The sequence below is a fragment of the Notolabrus celidotus genome, chromosome 12, assembly GCF_009762535.1.
Source record: "Notolabrus celidotus isolate fNotCel1 chromosome 12, fNotCel1.pri, whole genome shotgun sequence".
Lineage (NCBI taxonomy): Eukaryota > Metazoa > Chordata > Actinopteri > Labriformes > Labridae > Notolabrus > Notolabrus celidotus.
The window spans coordinates 32,315,013-32,341,765 of NC_048283.1; the positions used below are offsets into that span (position 1 = coordinate 32,315,013).

Consider the following 26,753-nt stretch of genomic DNA (forward strand, 5'->3'; position numbering starts at 1 on the left):
CTGATGAAGGGCAGCAGCCCGAAACAACACTCATGGTGATACTTTTTCAATAAATGCTATTTGGAACAGCTTCTGGTGTGTGGACTAGGGATGTCAACAATTTATCAATTATCGATTAATTGATTGTTAAGAACGTACTCGAACACATGTTTTCGTTTCGATTTTCTATCACGTGGAACAAACATCATGTGGTCTCATATTTGGTTCAGCTATCAGGGAGGTGTTTGAAGTTTAAAGCATGTTTGGATGTGATCAGCTGACTGAAGGTGTTGCGCACAGCGGAGACGCTCAGCTGGAGGCTGCAGCTGAGTGACAGGTCTCCACGAGCGCTTTTTTTCCCCACCATCGGACTGATTATGACCCGGTTGCGCTCCCGGCTGACACCTGACCACGTTCACATGCTTATTTTTCTCAATAAGAACGAGTAGACAGAAAACTGGACACTGAGTCTGAAACATGTTTCTGTTCAGTTCCCTTGTTGAAGTCTGAGCCTTCACTTTATGACTGTATGTCCACAGAGATTATGAGCCTGCTCCACACGTTGATATTCAGCGTGTTTAACATTTTCACCACCTCAATATGACCCGTAGATATTCAATACTGTCCGTTATATACATTGTGTCATGAAGGGAAATTTGATTCAGGGGGAAAACGATAGTCGATAATTGATCGTTAACATTTCCAAAGATTGATTACAGAAAATCCCTAGTGCGGACTCATCTACCTTCCACATCTGCTACTTCTGTCCAGCACCCAGTACTTCAGGACCTGGATGTGTGCGCCTACCTTTAATATACCAGAGTTAGCCACTAGGCTAATTCTCCTCTGTAGTCCCAGGCATAACAAAACTCTGCAGACTTGCACTGTGTAATGGGTTAGTAATAGAATAAAACTGACCAATAAGCTTTGACATGGTCCACCTAGTACACTAGTACAGTTTGCTGGGAGTTCAACACAGACCTCTTTCATCTACAGACCATAAAAAGTGCACATAACCCTTTGTTTGATTGACTACAATGCAACTGTATTGTTTATTTTAATTCTATGGCGTTTGAATGTGTCTAATATTTCCTCTCTAAATGATCTCTAGCTCAGAATCCAGGTATCATTTTAACATCAGACAGACTCTGAATCCAGCCGGTGTGTCTGGTCTGATAGAGCTAACTGTGAAAGCTGATAGTTTACACAACATTAACATTTATCAGTCTGACCTTTGCTAGCAGACAACATGTTTACTGCTCTCAGCAATAGACAGTCCATGTGGAAGCAGTGATTCCCAGTGTGTGGGGTGTGAGAAACTTTGATGATGATGATGATTATATGTACGCTCAGTGAGGGGAGGTTAAATCCTGACATTTTAAGACCCACTTGTTTACTTTGAGCACATGCTGTTATGTCCATGTCAGTCATATAAAAGCGTCATTTTCCTTTTTATGCCCTTTTCACACGTACAGAGTCGGAGTAGGAAGCTGTCTCTCGTCTTTCACAAGGCTGAAGCTTGTGTGTTTATCGTTAAGCAATGACATTTATATACAACTTAATTTATAGCACTGAGGAGTTGTCACAGCACTGAGGCACAATATGTTTGTGCATTTCCCAAGTCATCCATCTCTATACATAGACTGTCACAGTGCTATCATTGCAAATAGGGAAGCCTTCGACCACAACAAGAGCAGCTTTCTTCACATTGTGGTTTGTTTATGCTTCTGTGTTACAACACACTGTACAGTGACAGTATTGTTTTAAATGGCTGCTGTTTTTAGTGGAACTGTGTGTGGGATAGGGGGACCGATTTTGCAGGTTTCATCAGATATGTCTATATTTCAAACTTATCTTCGCCAATACAGATACTGATACCGGTACTGATAACAATACCCATACGATAATGATGCCTGTAGCGATAACGATATCGACACCGATACTGATAACGCTAACGATACCTACCGATAACAATACCAATATGATTATAAAGATGAGCGATAACAATTAGGGCTGGGTATCACCAGGTCCCTCGCGATACGATATTATCACGATATTTTGCCCACGATAGCGATACTATCACGATACAGCGATTCTGCGATAATCTATATATTGCAAGAAATATCATCCACGATACATCACGACATCTGTGTCACTGAAGAAATTCAGAATGTATTGACTGCACTGAATCCATTTCACAGGAATTACAAAACATTGTCAATCAATTTCACACGAACGACAGCCAAGTAAAACAAAGTATCTACTGTACACATGGGCAGCTTGCTTACAGGATTAGCATTAGCGTCGTGAACCGTCCTCTCCTCCACGCTAAGCTCTGCAAACTCTTTATCAAGTGTTGTTACATTGTCAGAATAGTAAAAGCCGAAGTGGACCCAGACTTAGATTTGAAATTGGACGGTGCATCTTTCAGGTGTTTTTCTCTGCTGCTAGTCCTCCGCCTTGCATCATTTTCTTTTTCTTCTTCTTTTTATTTCCTCTCAAAGAGTACTCTACCGCAGCACCCACTCTTGTTAAGCGCCATCATGTGGAGGCTTGAAATAGTGACTCTGTAAATCAAAACTGTAGCAGGCTTTTGTGAGAGAATCTGTTTAGAACATCTGTATGTTTATTCTTTAAATATCAATATTTGGTGCCAGTGTATCGATAACGTATGGCATGACGAAATAACGCGATATATCGTAGTATCGCTATTTTGGCAAACCCCTAATAACAATACAGACACCGGTACCGATAACAATAACGTTAACAATGCGGATAAGGATATCGATACCTCCAAAAACAATGCCGATAACGATAGTGATAAGAATACAGATACCGGTACCGATAACAGTAACGATAATAATGCCTATAGCGATAGGATGACGGTTCATGAGATGCACAATTAAACCGCTAGTGTTACAGAGAGTAACACTAGCTCGTGTTATAGAGTAATTTTGTTCCTCTTTTTATCAGCTGTGCTTTACAAGCATGTCTGTCTGTCTGTCTGTCTGTCTGTCTGACTGTCTGACTGACTGACACCGACACTTCAAAATACTTCCAGTCAACATGCTGTCATTGTGTGTGCAGAATTAATATGGCAACATGTCAGCCATAAATAGTATAGAACATTTTCATATCTGCCAATATCAATAGGATGGGAATAATATTGTGCATCCCTGGTGTGTGACAGAGTGAAGGCACAAGCATATGTACACAAGCTAGAGGCTCAATGTGATACATTGCACCTCCAGTTTTTCAGATTCATGTATTTTCTGCACGGCTCTGATGCAATCAAACCGAATAAACTGAACCAATATGTCTGCTGCGGATTTTTTGGCTGCTTTAAATGAACTATAAACTTATCATTTTCATCCCCAGGAATTTTTTTCTGCTACTGTTACTACGGTTAATAAAAGTGATATAATAACACACACCTGGAGACTTGTAACAAACACAACCCATCACATTTAAAAGTGAGCAGTCTTGGTTGGGATCAAATAAATGAAGTCAGTTTAGAGGAAACTGCCCTTCTAGATTCTGTAATAGCTCTGACCTTGATGCCAGGGCAGTGGGCGAAGAAGGCCTCGGGGCTTTGGGAGTGGTAAAGTGATCCGTGACCGACACACCCCCACGGAGCTCTGATGGTGAGGTTTCCACAGTCAAACAGGTTTCCAGAGCGGTAGCGGTACTTAGCTGCTTCATTGACGATCTGCAGAGATGCATGAGAGAGGGGGGAGACAGGTTAACACACATTGGTCTACATAGAAAGATGAAAACGCTAGGATATGAAGAAACTATCACAGCAATCTGATATAAGTACTAAGTAGTTGTTTAGGTGTGTCATGGTTCAACTAGATAAGAATGTGTCTAGCTCCCAAACAAAAGGTAAAAAAAGAGCTTTCTTTTGTTTTTCTGAAGAGACCACACCAGTGGACACTTGATTTAGGCATCATTTGTGAATCACCCTCTCTTCGGATTTCCTCCTGATGCTTTTAAAAACACTACTTAATTTTTAACGAGCACATTCACCTCAGGTGTTTGGTTTCTTCTAACTTCTTCTACAGTTTTCTTATTGTAGGCTTTCTCCAAAAAGGTGTCCCAAGTTTTCCTTCCTGAAACTCAGGTGGGCTGTTAATTCAGCTTTTATGTCTCTCTGGGGTCAGTTTGGACTGCACCATCTTAAGTGAGAGCACAGACAGTGTGAGAGTGAGAGAGAGAGAGAGGCAGCATACTCGAGGCCTAACAACAGATTTAATACCCTGTTTGTAGCGCCGCAGCAGGAGCTTCTAAGTAGCTGCCTCCATTGTCACATATTCTGTTTGACGTTGCCTTGACAAAGCAGGGACTCCCATTCATCATGAGCAGAGAGTACACAGAATGACACTCGAGTCAACATGGTAAAACAGCAGGGATGTTCCCTGCTCCGACCGTTCATGCTGTTTATCTTCCTGAGGAAAGAAGGGCTTGTTCTGTTGAAATGATATTACAAAGCTGGTTTGTAAAATACAAACTGATAGACAAATAGAGGTCTGTTTATTAAACGCCTGCATGAAACAAGCAACATGCTGAACAAATATGACAGAGGACAAGTCAGGGAAATAAATACAATCACTTATATTTGTATCTGCCAAGCTAGGAAAGGGAATGTATTTATTTTCCTTCCTTCTTCTGAGGGTAATGAATCTTGCGTCACATCTCTGTTACACAAATAAAGCTACACCAACTGTTTATCATTGTTGTAGTACAAGAAAAGTCCAATTGATACAAACCACACATACAGGTATGACACTAGTACACTGTCTCCTGTCAGGACGGATTCATCATTTGACTGACATAGAAACACAGACTGTATAATAAATGGATGTAATATCCGTGACGCCACCCATCTGTTTTGAAGCCCATCGTCGGCGGGTGCCATATTAGAAATGCTGACCTCAACCTTACTTATGTTGAGCTAGTGAGAGTTAAAGAGGCGGGTTGAGTCAGGCCTTTAACCTCTTTGCTATCAGGAAAACTACCTTTTAACAGGCAGAGACCTCGAGCAGAACCAGACTCATGTTAGACAGCCATCTGCCTCGAACGAGTTGGGGTTGGAAAGAGGGATGGAGGAGAGTAAGAGAGAGATAATAGTGGTGAGACGAGTAGTACAGTCATGGCCAAAAGTTTTGAGAATGACACAAATATTACATTTTCACAAAGTCTGCTGCTTCAGGGTTTTTAGGTGTTTTTGTCAGATGTTTCTGTGGTATAATGAAATACAATTAGAAGCATTTCATAAGTATCAAAAGCTTTTATTGAGAATTACACAGAATTCATGCAATAAGTCAATATTTGCAGTGTTGACCCTTCTTTTTCAAGACCTCTGCAATTCTCCCTGGCATGCTGTCAATCAACTTCTAGACCAAATCCTGACTGATGGCAGTCCATTTTTGCATAATCAATGCTTGGAGTTTGTCAGAATTTGTGGGTTTTTGATTGTCCACCCGCCTCTTGAGGATTGACCACAAGTTCTCAATGGGATTAAGATCTGGGGAGTTTCCTGGCCAAGGGCCCAAAATCTTAATGTTTTGTTCCCTGAGCCATTTGGTTATGACTTTTGCTTTATGGCAAGGTGCTCCATCATGCTGGAAAAGGCATTCTTCATCACCAAACTGCCCTTGGATGGTTGGGAGAAGTTGCTCTCGGAGGACGTTCTGGTACCATTCTTTATTCATGGCTGTGTTTTTAGGCAAGATTGTGAGAGAGCCCACTCCCTTGACCGAAAAGCAACCCCACACATATATGGTCTCAGGATGCTTCACTGTTGGCAAGAGACAGGACTGATGGTAGCGCTCACCTCGTCTTCTCCGAACAAGCCTTCCTCCAGATGCCCCAAACAATCGGAAAGGGGATTCATCAGAGAAAATGACTTTACCCCAGTCCTCAGCAGTCCAGTCCCTGTACCTTCTGCAGAATATCAGTCTGTCCCTGATGTTTTTACTGGAGAGAAGTGGCTTCTTTGCTGCCCTCCTTGACACCAGGCCTTCCTCCAAAAGTCTTCGCCTCACTGTGCGCGCAGATGCACTCACACCTGCCTGCTGCCACTCCTGAGCAAGCTCTGCACTGGTGGTGGCCCGATCCCGCAGCTGTAACACCTTCAGGAGACGGTCCTGGAGCTTGCTGGACTTTCTTGGGCGCCCTGGAGCCTGTTTGGCAACAATTGAACCTCTCTCCTTGAAGTTCTTGATAATTGGATAGACGGTTGACTGAGGTGCAATCTTACTCGCTGCTATAAACTTCCCTGTTAGGCCCTTTTTGTGCAATGCAATGATGGCTGCATGTGTTTCCTTGCAGGTAACCATGGCTAACAGATGAGGAACAATGGTGTCATGCACCATCTTCCTTTTAAAGTGTCCAGTCAATCAATCATGACAGATTGATCGCCAGCCTTGTCCTCATCAACACCCACACCTGTGTTAATGTGTGTGACACCTGTGTGTCATTGAAATGATGTTAGCTGGTCCTTTTGTGGCAGGGCTGAAATGCAGTGGAAATGTGTTTTTGGTGATAAAGTTCATTTTCAAGGCAAAGAGGGACTTTGCAATTAATTGCAGTTGAGCTGATCACTCCTCATAACATTCTGGAGTATATGCAAATTGCCACTATAAAAACTGAAACAGCAGACTTTGTGAAAATGTAATATTTGTGTCATTCTCAAAACTTTTGGCCATGACTGTAGAAACACAGACTGTATAATAAATGGATGTAATATCCGTGACGTCACCCATCTGTTTTGAAGCCTATCGTCGGCGGGTGCCATATTAGAAATGCTGACCTCAACCTTACTTATGTTGAGCTAGTGAGAGTTAAAGAGGCGGGGTTGAGTCAGGCCTTTAACCTCTTTGCTATCAGGAAAACTTCCTTTTAACAGGCAGAGACCTCGAGCAGAACCAGACTCATGTTAGACAGCCATCTGCCTCGAGCGAGTTGGGTTTGGAGAGAGGGATGGAGGAGAGTAAGAGAGAGATAATAGTGATGAGATGAGTAGTAGTAGCTGTTGCCACTGGAGTCCAGCGTGTCTGTATCAGCTGGAGTCTGGAACGTCCACAGCAGGAGGACGTCTACGGCAGCGACTAAGTACTGTCTGTGAGTGGTACTGCAACTTAAAACTGAAAGCATAGCCTCAGCATTACTACTACTAACAATAATATTAATAATAATATTATTATTATTAATAATAATAATAATAATAATAATAATAATAATAATAATAATAATAATAATAATAAAATTAGTAGTTATCATTATTATTATCATCATTACAATAAAGAATATTTCTTACTGTCTTTTCTTCCACTTCTGTTTATGATTATTATGCTCTGATTTTTCACAATACAGTTCTCATCATGCTTTTGGTGATGCAAACAGGACATACATAATGCTGCCATGGAGACAGCTACAGGACTCATTCAGCCTCTTTTGTGATTCAGATGAAAAGAAGGTTTTCATTTGATGATTGTAAGAGACGAGATGTCCTGAAGTCATCATCAGGATCGCCCCTGAAAAGAATTCCTTCCATGAGCTTGGAGAAAAAAAAAAGCAGCCATCACAGGGAGGAATGAGCGACCTGATTCCAGTAATAACTGTGTGATATCTTTGTGTCCCGGGGTTATGACACTGGATGGAAGGACTTTTGATGCTAAAAGCAGATTTTCAGATTTACGTGTGTGAGCTTTCGTCCAACCATTGTCTCTTTAACCTCATACCTACGGAGATATACCTTTCAAACAGAGGTTTCTCTTGGACCACATCGGTGCCATAACTGTAAATGACATTTGATTTCTAAGTGTTCATACTTTGAGGGACTTCTGGTCTCTACGGCATGAACACGTGGTGTCCTTAGGCACTGTGAGCTCAATGGAGGACAGTAGACTTTAACCTTGAAGCTGCAGCAACCAGTCAGACTTCTGATTTATTATAAAAGACAACATTTTAAGAAAGAGATTTGGCATGCTTAAAAAAATCCACAACGTTTTCACCTCTCTCACCGTCAATAAAAGAGGTTGTTAAGAGACATTTGCATATTCTACTGAGTGACCCCCTTGTGGGCCATGAGTTTGTCAACCCTCTAATTTTTGCTTCCAAAACACCCAGTAACTTATTGGTAAAGTCTGACTTCTATGTAAAACCTTCTCGCTTTCTCAGCTCTCCACCTGATGGCAATTTCACATGTTTTAACCGTGCAGAATGAGGAGTTGTCTTTCTCCTGTTTTCTGTAAAATTTGTAATTTTGTATTTTGGTAATCCATTTTCTGATCGCACAGTGGAGAAGTTGTCAAGGTTTATTTTAATATTTGTCTTTTGTTTGTGTATTTTGAGTGTTTGTTTTTTTTAACTATTTTTTTAATTATTTTTTATTTTTATTTCTGTTTTTAGTGACTTGTGTTAATTATTTTGTATCATTTTTTGAGTCACCTGGCAGCAATTGTGATAATTTGGACACACCCACCCAGTTGGTGAGACGCTGAAGAAAGCCTAGGGCTGACACGGGACTTCCACCAGATCCGTGTCCAGTCCGACTCTGATCTGCTGTGGTCCGGCTCCATCCTCTCTCATCCATCAACACCCACCGGTTGTGTTTTCGGAATGCAGCACGGAGCAGGACCGCCGGACAGCTGGAGACATGTGACGGAGGTTTACCCGCGGTAATCAATGAATCAAGGATTCTCCTCCTCCTCCTCTCCTCATCCATGTTGTCTTTCTGGTCCTCTGAAAACCTCTGACCTGTTGACTCCAGGCCTGGCTCCGCTCATCATGACGGTTTGTTGTTGTAGTTAAGTGAAATACGATCTGGTGATAACACAGAGTGTTTTATTCTGAAAATTAACCGGATGTTTCATTTTGTTTTGGTGCCTGACTTCCTGTCCCGCTCCATCTGCTCTGTTGAGATTGATGTGTCGTGCTCCGGCATCCGGCAAAAATAGAAGTCTAGCATATCTGATCCTGAGGGCTCCAACCTGCCAGATCAGAGACGCAGCCGGAACGCAACAGAGTGGATCCAGTGGAAGTTAACACATTGACTAGAATAGAAACCTATCAGATCCGGTGCCATGACAGATCGGAGACAAACCAGACACGGATCTGGTGGAATTTGGCCGTGAAACGTGTTTGTTTCTTTTCTTTTTGCTACTGTCAGATTTTGGACATTAAAAGTTTTTCAAATGAATTGCGAGTGCTGACATTTTTCAATCCTACAGAAAAAATTTCACCAGGTGAATGATTGAAGTAAGTCTCTTTTTAACCAAGAAAACCCTGGAATGGTTTGTTACATTGACCAATGCTCCTGCACGGCTGTGGCTCTCCTTACCTGGTCAAATGCAGGGTAGATGTAGTCAGCAAACTGGATCTCAGCGATGGCGGTAGCCCCAGCAGTAGCCACACCGATACCAAATCCCACGATCCCCTGCTCACATAGCGGAGTGTTAAAGACTCTGTCCTTGCCTGGGGAGACATTAGAAGAAGACAGGAGGGTCAAACAATGAAGATGGAGGCGAGCACTGGCTGCTGTGTGGGAAACAAAGCTCATTTTTGGATCTAATGAATAACAGCCCAGTGTGTATCTCATTGACTTAGGACCACTGACCACAATTGTAGAGGGTGTCATATGAATAACAGGGTTTCCTGATAACACAGTCAAGCCCACATCCCACACTTCAGAGATGAAATAGCAACTCATTCTCTCTCTTCAGATGCCATGCAGGCCTAAAATAAATGAAGTGACAAAATGACAACTCCTCCTCAGCTGTAACTAACCAACCCTGGGATGCTTACACAACCCCCACAGAGTCAAAACTGAAGATTTTTTTCTTCTTCTTTCCACCCTCCACCCTGTAATTTCAGAGAGCCGCAGGAGTGGGACTCTATATTTGGGGTAGAGTGTGTTATTTTTTGCTCTCATCTTTGTGTATTTGCCAGTCCGGTCTTTTTTCAGTTGTGCTGGGAAGTGCGCGTCTCTGCAGTAAAAGTTGCCCTCATTTGACCTTCTGCATGCTCCCGAAAGTTTAATAAGCCACCACAGTCCTTCAACCCCCTTTAGGGAATTAACAATGAAGGAGCAGAATGCCATGCTGTGCCGCTCAGAGTGAAGCCGACCTCAAATATGCAGCTTCATGAGAGTGTGACATATGTGACGAATAAAACCGACGGACGTATTTTAGTGTGTCATCAAAGCAGAGAGTAATAAGCAAAGTAATGACGAGAAAACTACAACCAAGCTTTGCCACATAAACATGCTGTGTGATTATCAGATTCTGGCTTGTGTTTATTTTTGCCACTCAGTAGTTCACACGGGTGAAGAATGCGTCTTTAAATAGACACCAAGTTTGGGTCACTTTTATAGTCAATTCTGTCTGACACAAACGCTGCCCTCCATGTAAAAGGCAGCACACTCAGACGCACACACACACACACACACGAGTGGTAGGGAGAGCCAGTCAGCGAGTGGGGTCAATGTGTGCTCCTGTTTTCAGGGAAACATCCATCAGATGTAGGCAGTAGCCGGTAGCCTGCAGCCAGCGACGGGAGGGCTGAATCACCAAGGTGAATGCATCCGCCCCCATTCATATAGTGTGTCCACTCTGCATTAACCTCTGCTCTGTATAATAGCAGCGGCTGGCAGAGGTGTGCAGCATCCCTTTCTGTGATGAGAGGGATAAAAACAGCTTAGTGCTCGTCACTGTACACAAGGATGAGATGGAAAATAATGATCCCTCTCCAAAAGGTCAACAATTCTGACGTCAATGAAAACAAAAAGCAGAGCTCGCTCCTGTGGGCTCCATTTCAGGCTCCTCGCAGATGAAAAGGAAAACACACAAATTAAACTCAAAATGAACGTCAAACAAACTTTCTCTTGATGCTGAATTATTCTGTCCTGTTTTTATACAATAATAAACAAGAAAAGAACATTTTGGTGGCGTCTCTGCGCTGTAATGTGTTGAGGCAAGCTGTTTTACGGGACGAGCTGAGGACACAATGAGCTGCTTAATGATATTAAAAAGAGGGAAAAATCCAAAAATTGGCTGTTCCCAGATTACCAAAACACACAGAAAACATTGTGTTCGAAAAGTTGCTAACTTTTCCTAAAAGTGGATTTTTTAAAGCCACAAAGATTTCTTCAACTCAGCATCAGTTTCCAAAAGCCACTCAGATAAAAACAAAACAGTTTGATGCTATTGTCAAGTCTTTTTTTCATTCCTGTCACCCTTGTGATTTATGTTTGTTGTCTGACTGTCGACTGCAGAATGAAACTGGACCTTCCAGATTCTCCTGAAGGGAAAATCCTCACTGCCCAATACCAAAAGGAATCTAAATGACTACATTAATTAACTGACGATGCATCGCTCTCTGTGGGTTCAAACTTCAGAAGGAAGCTGCATTAGAAGCTACATGTCAAAGTAGGGCTGGGTGATATTTCCATAACAATAATTATCGTGATATCATTTTTCTCAATATAAATTTTAAAAATGTTTGATAAAAATTTGATATAAATAAACATGTGACAACGCCCCCCCAACCACTGGAAAGGGAGGGGGCGCTAATGAGCCTTAAACGCTAATTGCCACCATAGACTGTAGAAATAATTGACATATAAGTCGGGAACTTCACACATATATTTTGGGAATGCCCAAAACTTAGTGATTTTTGGAAAAACATCCAAACAGAACTCCAACAAATCTTTGGGATCACATTTTCTTTAAATCCTTCTCTCTTCATACTCGGCATAACCCCTGATAACATTAAAGATGCAGACTTAATATCTTTACTAAGAATTTTGCTTTTAATTGCCAAAAAAACAATTACAATGTCCTGGTTGAATCCGCTTCCTCCCATCATTTCGCAATGGAGAGGCAGAGTTAAAGCTGTCCTTATAATGGAAAAAAATCACAGCAAGGTTACAGCTGAAGACAAACAAGTTTCTCAATACATGGGCACCAGTGATACAGGCGATGCCTGAGCTCTAGTCACCTCTTGTTTTATTTATTTATTTATTTACTTATTTATTTGATTTGATTTGATTTATTGATTCCAGTTCAGTTTTTCCCTAAATACACCTCTGTAAATGTAAACTATAAGTAATGAATCTATACTGTGAATTAAGATAAGAATGTAATGACGACGATTCTAGTTATAGGTCATTTTCTCATTAAGATGTAAATATTAAGTGCAAGGGAATACATCTCCTGTATGTATGTGTGCTTGTTGTGTGTCAATTGAAAAAAGTATATAAATAAAAAGTAAAAAAAAAAAAAAAAATTGACATACATAACGGACGTCACCCATCTGTTTCTGAGGCACTGTTTTGAAGCCAATAGTCAGCGGGGACCATATTGGAAATGTTGAACTCAACATAACTGCTGTCAAGCGATTGTGTAACGTAAAGAGGCGGGCTTTGAGCCTCCTCGCCAAAAGCTACAGTGTTCCCTCCTGTCAATCAAGTCAGCTGTGCCTCTCGTAATGGAAAACTCGTAATCTAAATATCTTTGAAATTGCAGCATTATGATCTATCCAGACTACACTCATTTTTTGAACCAGGCTGTAAACATGTTTATTTCTGCTGTAAAGATCGTCTCCTTTGAATTGGTGTGTATGTGGTTTCTGGTACTTCTGGACCCAGCCTCAAGTGGACACTAGAGAAACTGTAGTTTTTAAACACCTCTGCATTCGGCTTCAATTATCACACCTGGAGGTTGCCACTTGGTTGCCACCCAACATTAGACGGAAGAAGAAGACGGCATTGAACAGCCAATCATGTTGCAGGGTAGAGGTAGGCGGGGCTTAAAGACGTTTCGCGAGGAATATAAACACAGCTGAAACAAGCAACAGCACCGCGGAAGAAAACGCAAAACCTAGCAGCTCAAAGCAGATTTGTAAGTCTGACACTGTGTCGACTCTGAGTTAACTATTCACTTAAAACTAGGGATGAGCATTTCAAGACAAAACACTATCCGATAATCATTGGCATCTATTCGACGATTATTCGAATAGCGTGTGTTTATATTTTACAGCCATGCTCGGTCTCTGGAAATACGTGTGTACAGTCATGGCCAAAAGTTTTGAGAATGACACAAATATTACATTTTCACAAAGTCTGCTGCTTCAGGGTTTTTAGGTGTTTTTGTCAGAGGTTTCTATGGTATAATGAAATACAATTAGAAGCATTTCATAAGTATCAAAAGCTTTTATTGAGAATTACACAGAATTCATGCAATAAGTCAATATTTGCAGTGTTGACCCTTCTTTTTCAAGACCTCTGCAATTCTCCCTGGCATGCTGTCAATCAACTTCTGGACCAAATCCTGACTGATGGCAGTCCATTCTTGCATAATCAATGCTTGGAGTTTGTCAGAATTTGTGGGTTTTTGATTGTCCAGCCGCCTCTTGAGGATTGACCACAAGTTCTCAATGGGATTAAGATCTGGGGAGCTTCCTGGCCAAGGGCCAAAAAAATCTTAATGTTTTGTTCCCCGAGCCATTTTGTTATGACTTTTGCTTTATGGCAAGGTGCTCCATCATGCTGGAAAAGACATTCTTCATCACCAAACTGCCCTTGGATGGTTGGGAGAAGTTGCTCTCGGAGGACGTTCTGGTACCATTCTTTATTCATGGCTGTGTTTTTAGGCAAGATTGTGAGAGAGCCCACTCCCTTGACCGAAAAGCAACCCCACACATGAATGGTCTCAGGATGCTTCACTGTTGGCAAGAGACAGGAGTGATGGTAGCGCTCACCTCGTCTTCTCCGAACAAGCCTTCCTCCAGATGCCCCAAACAATCGGAAAGGGGATTCATCAGAGAAAATGACTTTACCCCAGTCCTCAGCAGTCCAGTCCCTGTACCTTCTGCAGAATATCAGTCTGTCCCTGATGTTTTTACTGGAGAGAAGTGGCTTCTTTGCTGCTCTCCTTGACACCAGGCCTTCCTCCAAAAGTCTTCGCCTCACTGTGCGTGCAGATGCACTCACACCTGCCTGCTGCCATTCCTGAGCAAGCTCTGCACTGGTGGTGGCCCGATCCCGCAGCTGTAACACCTTCAGGAGACGGTCCTGGCGCTTGCTGGACTTTCTTGGGCGCCCTGGAGCCTGTTTGGCAACAATTGAACCTCTCTCCTTGAAGTTCTTGATAATTCGATAGAAGGTTGACTGAGGTGCAATCTTACTCGCTGCTATAAACTTCCCTGTTAGGCCCTTTTCAGGCAATGATGGCTGCACGTGTTTCCTTGCAGGTAACCATGGCTAACAGATGAGGAACAATGGTGTCATGCACCATCTTCCTTTTAAAGTGCCCAGTCACTCAATCATGACAGATTGATCGCCAGCCTTGTCCTCATCAACACTCACACCTGTGTTAATGTGTGTGACACCTGTGTGTCATTGAAATGATGTTAGCTGGTCCTTTTGTGGCAGGGCTGAAATGCAGTGGAAATGTGTTTTTGGTGATAAAGTTCATTTTCAAGGCAAAGAGGGACTTTGCAATTAATTGCAGTTGAGCTGATCACTCCTCATAACATTCTGGAGTATATGCAAATTGCCATTAGAAAAACTGAAACAGCAGACTTTGTGAAAATTAATAGTTGTGTCATTCTCAAAACTTTTGGCCATGACTGTAGTAGTGTGAGATTCAGAAACGGAAAAAATCACCACGACTGTCACTACTGTTTTTCTTCTTCTTCTTTTGCTAATTAATGCAGTTAACATTCTTCTTCTTCTGTTTCCTAATGCGGTTAGCAAACAGCTTTAAGATGCTCTATAGCCACCGTCTGGCGGGAATATTGTATTACAACCAGACACCGGTAAAACAATGAAAAAATGTACTTTTAAAATGAGAAAATATCCGGAGTGTATTTGAATATTCGAAAATCATTGCCCATCCCTACTAAAATCAATACACTTCATTAAATATACTTTCAGGATGTGGGAAAAGGAAGTGCATTTCTAACAGCGACCTTAGTACAACTGAACAGTGAATAACCGTGATGCATTCACTGCACTGTGGGAAACAACATCACTCTGTCCATAACCCTTAGTAACCCTAAAGGGGAGTGCACTACTCAAAACAATACTCTAACTGATACCAGTATACAACACAGTATACAGTTTGACTGCAAACATTCATAAACAGATGCTTACGACACATCCTAGGAATCTACTGGCCTAACACCATCACAAACGAAGAGCTCTGGCAAACCACACAACAAGAACAAATAGAAACACAAATAAGACGCAGGAAATGGGGCTGGATCGGGCACACCTTGAGAAAACCATCCTCCAACACAACCAGGCAAGCCTTAACCTGGAACCCCCAGGGGAAAAGAAAGCCGGGAAGACCCAAAAACAGCTGGAAAAGGTCTGTCGAGGCAGAACTCAAGGAGAAAGGAACATCTTGGAAGGAAGCAGAGAAGATCGCTCAACGCCGAACCAGCTGGAAGAAGTTCATAAATGACCTATGCTCCCCCAAGAGCGAAAGGGTTTAAGTCAAGTAAGTCATACAGTTTGATATGCTTGTTAAGAACCTGTAAACTAAAACGTCACAAAAATCTGATCTTACATTAAAGACCTGCTTCCTGTTAGCAGCGTCAGAAATGATGGATTCAAGAAGTTCATCAGGAAACTAAATCAAGATACAAACTAACAAACTGTCTTCAACTTTCACTCAGGAGCAAAAATCTGCCTTCACGTTTAAATGAGATAATGATTTGATATTTATCATGATAATTATCGATATCGACTCATGAAATATTTTAGCATGATAACACAATCTTCCATATCGCCCAGCACTATGTCAAAGAGTATTTCTGTGTTTTTCATAGGAGGCTCTTTGGATCCATTAGAACAGAAACAGCTCAGGTTAAAATGAATGATGGCTTCAATCCATTCAGTTTCAGGGTCCTGGTTTTGTTTAGACTGGTGCACTGTCACAGTATCAAGACTTAGTAAGTAAGAAAAGAGCCACTGCGCTCTTCCTTGAATTGCAAGATAAAGAGTCTGTTGCTGATCAGTCATTTCACAGCACAGGAAAAAATCTGCTGCATTGATAGCTTTGCCAGTTGTTCGTGCCAATTTGGATAAATCTTTGAAAAGCTCAGATCTTCTGCTGTGACTGCATCCTGAAGAACAGAGCCGCATCAGTTCATCTATAATTCAGAGCCAATCTACTTCCCATCAAACACACTTTGAGAGCTTCTAAACATCTCCAGAAAGTGTATCCATTTTATTGGCATATCATTCAAACAACATCAGATAAAATCTCAGAGACCAAAACAATACCAACCATCACAAAGAGGCTTTTATGACATAATAAAAAGCTTAAAATAAACTGACAGTGATTAGCACCGACGAGCTACGTCAAAGAACTATTTCCAGTTTATGAAGCTGCTCTAAGTGCAAACAGATCCTCCTGGTCCTCTTGGTAAACAGTGAAAAGGGGAATGGAGATTCTCTACAGTCCTCTGCTGCCATCTAGTGGTGAGGTAATGTGAAGCAGACAAAGGAGCAGATTGCTGACAGTTTGACTTTGATTGCTCACTCAGCAGCTGAGGCAGTAATGGGAGAATCAGAGGAGGAAAGATCTTACCGTATTTGTCTCTCAGGCCCACCGTGCATCGGAATACTCCACCGAAGGCGACATCTTCTCCAAAGATCACTGCAGAAGAAAACACAGAACAGGGCTGAACAATACAACACTAACACTTCTCGACCTAACAGCAATAGTGGTAGAGGGAAAAATATATGCAATATAGTATCACCAGAGTTAACAATTGACTCTTAATGTCAGCCTGTTTGGCCAGAATTCCAGCCATACAGAACAACTCTCAGACATCCACTCTGAAAGCCTGATCTGCTTAATAACTTACATTTACCAGCAATACAACACTGAAAACACTGACATGGTAACCCAGAAAATCACATTTAAAATTTGAAATCAATCAATGAATAAATATCATCCTGTGAGCCCCACACTTTTACTCTAACCTGAGCCTCCTCTGGTCCATCATCCTGTGAGCCCTGCACTTTACTCTAACCTGAGCCTCCTCTGGTCCATCATCCTGTGAGCCCTGCACTTTACTCTAACCTGAGCCTCCTCTGGTCCATCATCCTGTGAGCCCCACACTTTAACTCTAACCTGAGCCTCCTCTATCCATCATCCTGTGAGCCCTGCACTTTTACTCTAACCTGAGCCTCCTCTGGTCCATCATCCTGTGAGCCCCACACTTTTACTCTAACCTGAGCCTCCTCTATCCATCATCCTGTGAGCCCTGCACTTTTACTCTAACCTGAGTCTCCTCTGTCCATCATCCTGTGAGCCCTGCACTTTACTCTAACCTGAGCCTCCTCTGGTCCATCATCCTGTGAGCCCCACACTTTAACTCTAACCTGAGCCTCCTCTGGTCCATCATCCTGTGAGCCCCACACTTTTACTCTAACCTGAGCCTCCTCTGGTCCTTCATCCTGTGAGCCCTGCACTTTTACTCTAACCTGAGCCTCCTCTGGTCCATCATCCTGTGAGCCCCACACTTTTACTCTAACCTGAGCCTCCTCTGGTCCATCATCCTGTGAGCCCCACACTTTTACTCTAACCTGAGCCTCCTCTGGTCCATCATCCTGTGAGCCCTGCACTTTTACTCTAACCTGAGCCTCCTCTGGTCCATCATCCTGTGAGCCCCACACTTTTTCTCTAACCTGAGCCTCCTCTGGTCCATCAACCTGTGAGCCCTGCACTTTAACTCTAACCTGAGCCTCCCCAGTCCATCATCCTGTGAGCCCCACACTTTTACTCTAACCTGAGCCTCCTCTGGTCCATCATCCTGTGAGCCCTGCACTTTAACTCTAACCTGAGCCTCCTCTGGTCCATCATCCTGTGAGCCCCACACTATACTCTAACCTGAGTCTCCTCTGTCCATCATCCTGTGAGCCCTGAACACTTACTCTAACCTGAGCCTCCTCTGGTCCATCAACCTGTGAGCCCCACACTTTCACTCTAACCTGAGCCTCCTCTGGTCCATCATCCTGTGAGCCCCACACTTTTACTCTAACCTGAGCCTCCTCTGGTCCATCATCCTGTGAGCCCCACACTTTTATTCTAACCTGAGCCTCCTCTGGTCCATCATCCTGTGAGCCCCACACTTTTACTCTAACCTGAGCCTCCTCTGGTCCATCATCCTGTGAGCCCCACACTTTTACTCTAACCTGAGCCTCCTCTGTCCATCATCCTGTGAGCCCTGCACTTTACTCTAACCTGAGCCTCCTCTGTCCATCATCCTGTGAGCCCTGCACTTTTACTCTAACCTGAGCCTCCTCTGGTCCATCATCCTGTGAGCCCCACACTTTTACTCTAACCTGAGCCTCCTCTGGTCCATCATCCTGTGAGCCCCACACTTTTACTCTAACCTGAGCCTCCTCTGGTCCATCATCCTGTGAGCCCTGCACTTTTACTCTAACCTGAGCCTCCTCTGGTCCATCATCCTGTGAGCCCTGCACTTTAACTCTAACCTGAGCCTCCTCTGGTCCATCATCCTGTGAGCCCTGCACTTTACTCTAACCTGAGCCTCCTCTGGTCCATCATCCTGTGAGCCCTGCACTTTTACTCTAACCTGAGCCTCCTCTGGTCCATCATCCTGTGAGCCCCACACTTTTTCTCTAACCTGAGCCTCCTCTGGTCCATCAACCTGTGAGCCCTGCACTTTAACTCTAACCTGAGCCTCCCCAGTCCATCATCCTGTGAGCCCCACACTTTTACTCTAACCTGAGCCTCCTCTGGTCCATCATCCTGTGAGCCCTGCACTTTTACTCTAACCTGAGCCTCCTCTGGTCCATCATCCTGTGAGCCCTGCACTTTAACTCTAACCTGAGCCTCCTCTGGTCCATCATCCTGTGAGCCCTGCACTTTAACTCTAACCTGAGCCTCCTCTGGTCCATCATCCTGTGAGCCCCACACTTAGACTCTAACCTGAGCCTCCTCTGGTCCATCATCCTGTGAGCCCTGCACTTTAACTCTAACCTGAGCCTCCTCTGGTCCATCATCCTGTGAGCCCCACACTTTTACTCTAACCTGAGCCTCCTCTATCCATCATCCTGTGAGCCCTGCACTTTTACTCTAACCTGAGCCTCCTCTGGTCCATCATCCTGTGAGCCCTGCACTTTTACTCTAACCTGAGCCTCCTCTGGTCCATCATCCCTTGAGCCCCACACTTTTCACTCTAACCTGAGCCTCCTCTGGTCCATCATCCTGTGAGCCCCACACTATACTCTAACCTGAGCCTCCTCTGTCCATCATCCTGTGAGCCCTGCACTTTAACTCTAACCTGAGCCTCCTCTGGTCCATCATCCTGTGAGCCCTAAACTTTTACTCTAACCTGAGCCTCCTCTGGTCCATCATCCTGTGAGCCCCACACTTTTACTCTAACCTGAGCCTCCTCTGGTCCATCATCCTGTGAGCCCCACACTTTTACTCTAACCTGAGCCTCCTCTGGTCCATCATCCTGTGAGCCCTGCACTTTTACTCTAACCTGAGCCTCCTCTGGTCCATCATCCTGTGAGCCCCACACTTTTACTCTAACCTGAGCCTCCTCTGGTCCATCATCCTGTGAGCCCCACACTTTTACTCTAACCTGAGCCACCTCTGTCCATCATCCTGTGAGCCCCACACTTTTACTGTAACCTGAGCCTCCTCTGGTCCATCATCCTGTGAGCCCCACACTTTACTCTAACCTGAGCCTCCTCTGGTCCATCATCCTGTGAGCCCTGCACTTTTACTCTAACCTGAGCCTCCTCTGGTCCATCATCCTGTGAGCCCTGCACTTTTACTCTAACCTGAGCCTCCTCTGGTCCATCATCCCTTGAGCCCCACACTTTTCACTCTAACCTGAGCCTCCTCTGGTCCATCATCCTGTGAGCCCCACACTATACTCTAACCTGAGCCTCCTCTGTCCATCATCCTGTGAGCCCTGCACTTTAACTCTAACCTGAGCCTCCTCTGGTCCATCATCCTGTGAGCCCTAAACTTTTACTCTAACCTGAGCCTCCTCTGGTCCATCATCCTGTGAGCCCCACACTTTTACTCTAACCTGAGCCTCCTCTGGTCCATCATCCTGTGAGCCCCACACTTTTACTCTAACCTGAGCCTCCTCTGGTCCATCATCCTGTGAGCCCTGCACTTTTACTCTAACCTGAGCCTCCTCTGGTCCATCATCCTGTGAGCCCCACACTTTTACTCTAACCTGAGCCTCCTCTGGTCCATCATCCTGTGAGCCCCACACTTTTACTCTAACCTGAGCCACCTCTGTCCATCATCCTGTGAGCCCCACACTTTTACTGTAACCTGAGCCTCCTCTGGTCCATCATCCTGTGAGCCCCACACTTTACTCTAACCTGAGCCTCCTCTGGTCCATCATCCTGTGAGCCCTGCACTTTTACTCTAACCTGAGCCTCCTCTGTCCATCATCCCGTGAGCCCTGCACTTTTACTCTAACCTGAGCCTCCTCTGGTCCATCATCCTGTGAGCCCTGCACTTTAACTCTAACCTGAGCCTCCTCTGGTCCATCATCCCGTGAGCCCTGCACTTTTACTCTAACCTGAGCCTCCTCTGGTCCATCATCCTGTGAGCCCTGCACTTTACTCTAACCTGAGCCTCCTCTGGTCCATCATCCTGTGAGCCCTGCACTTTAACTCTAACCTGACAATAAGTTGAATCTAATCTAATTAATTACTGATACTTTTTTTTGTTAATTGCAAATGTGAAATGAAGTCTTTTGTGACAATATAATAAACTGTTTTTTTCCTCCACTTGGTGGTGCTGTTGACTTTTTTTTACCAGCAGAGGTGACATTCACAAGGAAGTTCCATTTGATCGACTCAACATGGAGGCACCAGAGGAAGAAATAAGGAGAGCATTGTCTGCGTTAATCCAATGAGGACTTTTTTTTCTTTCCTACTTAATGTGCAAAGACTTGTAGCCATTCAACATTATGGAAAATGAGAGGCTATTTTTACATGACAAAGACAGTGGAACCCAGGAATTTGACTCGTGGCAATGTTATTTCACTGACACAGGTGTACTGAAGCTTATGGGTAAGGAAGTAAATCAGTTTCATTAGATTGTGAATTTAAAACGCCTCTGAATCTGAAATGATGCATCTGAATTAAACTCTTTGAATTGACGTTTGATCTAACGTTAGCCGGCTGGATCTTGGTTTGACTTAAGGCAGAATTGACTGCTGTTCCTCGGGTGTGCTGATGTTGAATCAGAAATTCAGTATTTTGTATCTGAATTTTGACCGTCAAATTTAAGCTACTTCAAAAAAAAAAAAATGCTAGAAATTCAACATTTTAAATTTCAAAATCCAATGAAACTTCCATTTATGGAGAAAAGCAGCTTTAAGTTGAGGAAAGTTTGGTCACAGCAGAAAGGGACTGATTAACTTGCGTGGAAGTGATAGCTCACTTTGTGACAGTTGACGTCTCACATTCTCCAGACCAAAGCAGGACATGAAAGTCACACAAGGGCAAAATATCCCTGTTGTAGACTGTAACACACACAGTTCAGTTTGTCAGATGTGTGTAGCCTGTGTCACAGAGCTTTGTCACAGTGGTGGTCAGCCTGTGTGCTTGATTGTGCAGAGGCTGAAATGACTGAAGTGACATAAACAGACTGAGAATTCTTTATCCTATAAAGACAGCTTCTGATCAAGTCTTCTTTTGTGGACATGATGTGCAGTTCAAAAAGGTAAGAAATCATGATAAATCAGAATACATAATGTCACAAAATGTTTAAAATCACTACCACATTGTTTCATTTCATGATTTAAACATCAATATGATGCTGCGTTGGAGAGCCACTAGTGACTCCCACCCCTAAAAAGACATGATTATCTTTGTCTTATAAAAATCACATTTATCCTTTTTCAGAAACTCAATGATTAGCGTTAAAAAAAAGTCTACATGGAGGATGCAGATTAAGGTTTGAAGTTTCTTTGGCCGGGCTTGGACTTCAGGAGTTTGGGGTCAGTTCATACCTGATTAAACCTTCACAGCAACCCACAGAGTAATCAGGCTTAGGCCTTTGGACAATACCAACAATCAGCCCACATTTTCATTAACTGTGAGAGGTTTACAGATCCAGTCTTCAATCACTCAAACTGCTTCAAAATAAACCTATCTTCACTTATTATATCAAACACAGTTAATAAGTAATCATTTGAATCATTTAATAAGTAGTTATTTAAATCTGGATGGTTATTGCAGTACTTCCTGAGCAGGATTAATGCTGGGTCAATCAGTATTTTCCATTGATGCCCCTAAATCATGAAATACCCTCCAACAGACTTTAAAGCTGATATCATCCCCTCTTTCACAGAGGTTAAAACTTTGATCTCAGACCACTGTGTCTCAAACTGGATCTGTTTTAATGAATCTCATGTTTTGTGAATGACTGTGTTTGTTTGTTGTCTCTAATGTGCCTGTGATCTCGACGACATTGGAAATGAGGGAAACCTTAATGTCTTATCAAGAATAGTTAAAGGTTTTGAATTGTATTGAATTATAACAGCCAATGAGACGAGGAAAGAAGGAGATATGATGTTTCCAAACAACATTACACATTCTAACCCTTAGACTTACTTTAGCCAGCTAGCATACGTTCTTATTTACTTATACAGTTCTTGTTAAATGAAGCCCTCTTTAATTTGTCATCCAGACTTGTTCGTCCTCTTGCATTTGTTTTTTCTCATAGCAAAGCGTCACTACAGTTGATCAGTAGGTAGGATAATCTTGACTATATTATATTACAATTGGTGCATAATTTGCACATAACAAAGTTTTTGAGTTGAACATAAGGTTACAATGTTACAATGTCATTTAGCAGACGCTTTTATCCAAAGCCACGTAGGTAATACTATTCTCCTACTGAGTTTAGCAGCCTATCACATGGCTCCTCGTGTCCCCCACAGCCTGAGATAGATAGGACAGATTGGCAGTGAGAGCCAGCACATCACTGGGGTTTACAAGTGGGCACCTCCCTTCACTGAAGTTTCACTAAGGTAGGCCCACGACATCCCTGAGAGGCTTTGCAGTTAGCTCCAGAATCCAGCAGCTACCCCTTTCAATGCCAGCTTCCACCCATAGACTGTGTAAATAATGGATGTAGCATCCGTGATGTCACCCGTCTGTTTCTGAAGCACTGTTTTGAGGCCAATCGTCGGTGGCAGCCATATTGGAGATGCTGAATGCAACCTAACTGCTGTCGAGCGATTGTGAGGTAAAGAGGCGGGGTTTTAGCCTCCTAGCCAACACAAAGTGTTCCCGCCTGTCAATCAAGTCAGCTGTGCCTCTCATAATGGAAGACTGGTAATCTTAATATCTTCAAAATTGCTGTGTTGTGAAAAAATGTACCCCCCGTACAGTGTGTGCCGATCGAGAAATGAGCTGTCCAGACTACACTTGTTTTTTGAACCAGGCTGTAAACATGTTTATTTCTGATGTAAAGATCAGCTTCTTTGAATTGGTGTGAATGTGGTTTCTGGTACTTCCAGAGCCAGCCTCAAGTGGACACTTGAAGAACTGCAGTTTTTAACACTTCCTCATTGGCTTCAGTTCTTGCTTCCACCGTGCATCATATCCACAAGCAGGACACCCCAATTTAACCACCCAGCCCGTACAGTGTTGGGGTAACAAAGTGAAGAATGTCAGTGAAGTTTCTCCTTGTAAATGTGATGCATCCTGAGTTTTGGTCATTTGGGGATTCTTCAACAAAGATCCTCCTTGTTACATCCACTTAAAACTGTTTCCAGTGTAAAACCTTATGTTACATTAATAGTCCTTTTTATATAAAGAGGTAATCTGCTTGGGTGTTGTTCACAGAGTTTTAGTTTTAAAAAACATATAAAAACAGTCATACATTTCCTGTTTCCTGTTTAGCATACCTGCAGTTGGATCGCTTGCAAGAGTGTTGTCCAAGGCACTTGTCACTGACTGGAACAAGTTCATCTTCTGGGTAGGACCTGTAAGATGTGAAATGAGGTCAAACGTTTTTAAAAAGAGCTGGACTCAAACAAGTTCTTAACAAAAGTTAAGTTTTAACTGAAAACAAAAATATATTAACCATCTAACAATGTGCTCTGTTCATTCAACTTAAATCATTCACCTCCCATCCAGTCCCCGTCACCCCAGGTGAGCCCTGGGGCCCCTGCTCTTCATCATCTACCTCCTCCCCCTTGGTCACATCTTCAGCAAACATCATATTCATTTCCACTGCTATGCGGATGACACCCAGCTCTACCTCTCCACCAAACCCGACTCCTCACTTCCTCCTTCTTCCCTAACCAACTGCCTCCTTGAAATAAAATCCTGGTTCACCTCAAACTTCCTCAAATTAAACAGCAATAAAACTGAACTTCTTCTAATTGGCACAAAATCTACATTAAACAAACTCCATAACTTCTCTATTCCCATCGACAACTCTCCCCTCTTCCCCTCACCTCAGGTTAAGAGTCTGGGTGTCATCCTCAACAGCACCCTCTCCTTCACCACCCTTATCAACCACGTCACCCGGTCCACCCACTTCCACCTACGTAATATTAACCGTCTCTGTCCTTCACTCACTCCCCACTCCACAGCCTCGTCACCTCCCATTTGGACTATTGTAACTCTTCTGTTTGGCCTCCCACACAAACCCCTGATCTACAACTGGTTCAAAATTCAGCCGTCATCACATGCACCACCTCCATCCACCACATCACATTCTATAACAGCTCCACTGGCTCCCCATCACAGACCGGATCAACTACAAAATACTTCTCCTCACCTTCAAATCCATACACAACCTCGCCCCTCCACATCTCTCTGACCTCCTCCATACTGCCACACCCGTCCACACCCTCAGATCCTCCTCCTCCATCGACCTCACTGTCCCCCCCTGCTCACCTTGTTACCTTCAGCCGCTCTGCTCCCCAGCTCTGGAACTCTCTCTCCCACCTGACCTCTGTAATACTGACACACTCCTACATTTTAAATCCAAACTCATCTGTTTAAACTGGCTTACTCCATCTGACCAGAACTCCACTGTGCATTCACTTAAAACGATTTAAACTGTATTTAATTTACTGTTTATTATTTAAACTATGTTTGTTTTAATGTTGTATGGTGACCTTGAGTGTCAAGAAAGGCGCCTATAAATAAAATGCATTATTATTGTTATCATTATAATGTAGCTGACGTCACTAGGAGTGGTGGCGTTGGCACAGATTTTAGTGTTACCCAATGTTGCAGAAAATATGTTGATTACAAATCACCTGGCTTAGCTTTAAAGCCCTCCTCCAATCAGGAGTGTGTTTGCTTTGCTGACTTGGATGCTTGAGCTTCAGTGTTTAGAATGATGTTCAGGATGTAGAGTTTTTAAACCCATCCACATCCACCTGCTGCAGAGTCAAGGGGCTTCATTACCCAGACTTAACCCACATGTGATGTAGAAACTTTAACATCCAATGCTCAAACATAGGCATGTGTCTTTGGAAAGTAAGAAGTGTTTCCGTATAAAGAAGGGAGGAGGTGAAAAGTGATGATTACGTTATTTGACTGTATAGTCTAAAAACATAATATAAACAAAGTCGTGTTCAAAGCCATCATGTTCATGTGTGTTTAAAGTGTTGTCCAAACAGGAGCTTTAAGAGCTCCAGAAGAACCCACTCTGCCCTTCCATGGCTGAACTATGACAGCCAGGCAAACACATAAAACACCTTCCATACCTCCTGTCCACCCCTTGTTCACCATGCTGGAGGATAACTGGTTGTTTTGAAACCTAACTTGTGTGAACTTCTAAGTGTTCTCTGTCCGGTTATCGAACGTTAGCCGGTTAGCCGTCACTCACCGTGTTGTGTCGGGACGGGGTCAGGGTGGTAGGTGAAGTGGGCTGCATTTCTCCGTTGTGTTTTAGTTCTGGAGCTGCAGTTTGGAGACAACTTCAGCAATGTGGCTCCAAACGAGGTCTGAGACCCGGTGCCAGCGCCGGAGAGAGAGAGTTTGGAGCGGACGAGGAACCGTGCTGCTGCCGCCATCACTGTTGTTACTGCTGAGCAGGAAGGGCACGATGAATCAAAGAGTGGAGATCGTCTATTAAAGAGAGGATGTCGTCAGCGGTGGAAAGAGGCTGGTAGTCGGCTGAAGACCTGCCTGACTTCTGGGCGGCCTGATCACATTTTAGTCATTACAAAATGTGTCCTTATTGTTTTCGGTATTTCTTACACCTCCCCATTGATCCAGGCGTTTTGAAACAGATTTAAAAACTATTTCCCTGCAGTACTTTTTTAAAGAAACCGGTGATGATGAACCATTTACGTCTTAGGACAATGGGATTGTGTCTTCGTGTTTGTGATTTAAAAGTTTTTAGAATATGTTGAAGTCAGGTTTATGATCTTATGATGAAAGTTGTATTGTAAAACAAGATTTTCACATAATTAAACAGACAAGTTCAATAAAGGCAAAGAACATTGGCTTTCTATGGTATCTGGGGAAAGTGTCGGAGTGGGAGCTCTTATCTTTCCCTCTCCTTGCCAGCCTCCAGAGCAGATGAGCCCTGTGATTGGTCAGAAAGGAGGGTGGTGTTCGTGGTACACTTTTGACAGTCCGTGCATATTATGCTGATAGCTAAAGTCATGTCACCATAGAGAATAGGGCCCAATCTCAATATCCTCCCTAAACCCTGAGCCCTTCTTGACTTAATTGACGTCACCTGGAGAGTGATTGAGGACAGGAG

At 43.3% G+C, this 26,753-nt stretch overlaps 1 protein-coding gene across 2 annotated transcripts in view; it reads right to left on the reverse strand.

Annotated features, from left to right (window-relative positions):
• The window catches only part of bckdhb (branched chain keto acid dehydrogenase E1 subunit beta), a 90,938-nt gene extending 64,820 nt beyond the window's left edge, over positions 1 to 26,118 (reverse strand). The window contains exons 1-5 of one of the 2 annotated variants that reach the window (XM_034698359.1): positions 25,869 to 26,118; positions 23,926 to 24,003; positions 16,584 to 16,652; positions 9,326 to 9,459; positions 3,533 to 3,688 (exon numbers count right to left, since the gene is read on the reverse strand). In XM_034698359.1, the coding sequence (XP_034554250.1) occupies positions 3,533 to 3,688; positions 9,326 to 9,459; positions 16,584 to 16,652; positions 23,926 to 24,003; positions 25,869 to 26,055 (624 nt within the window). In that variant the 5' untranslated portion in view covers positions 26,056 to 26,118. The remainder of the gene's footprint in view (positions 1 to 3,532; positions 3,689 to 9,325; positions 9,460 to 16,583; positions 16,653 to 23,925; positions 24,004 to 25,868) is intronic. The other variant, XM_034698358.1, reaches the window with a different exon arrangement.
• Positions 26,119 to 26,753: the final 635 nt, after the last annotated feature.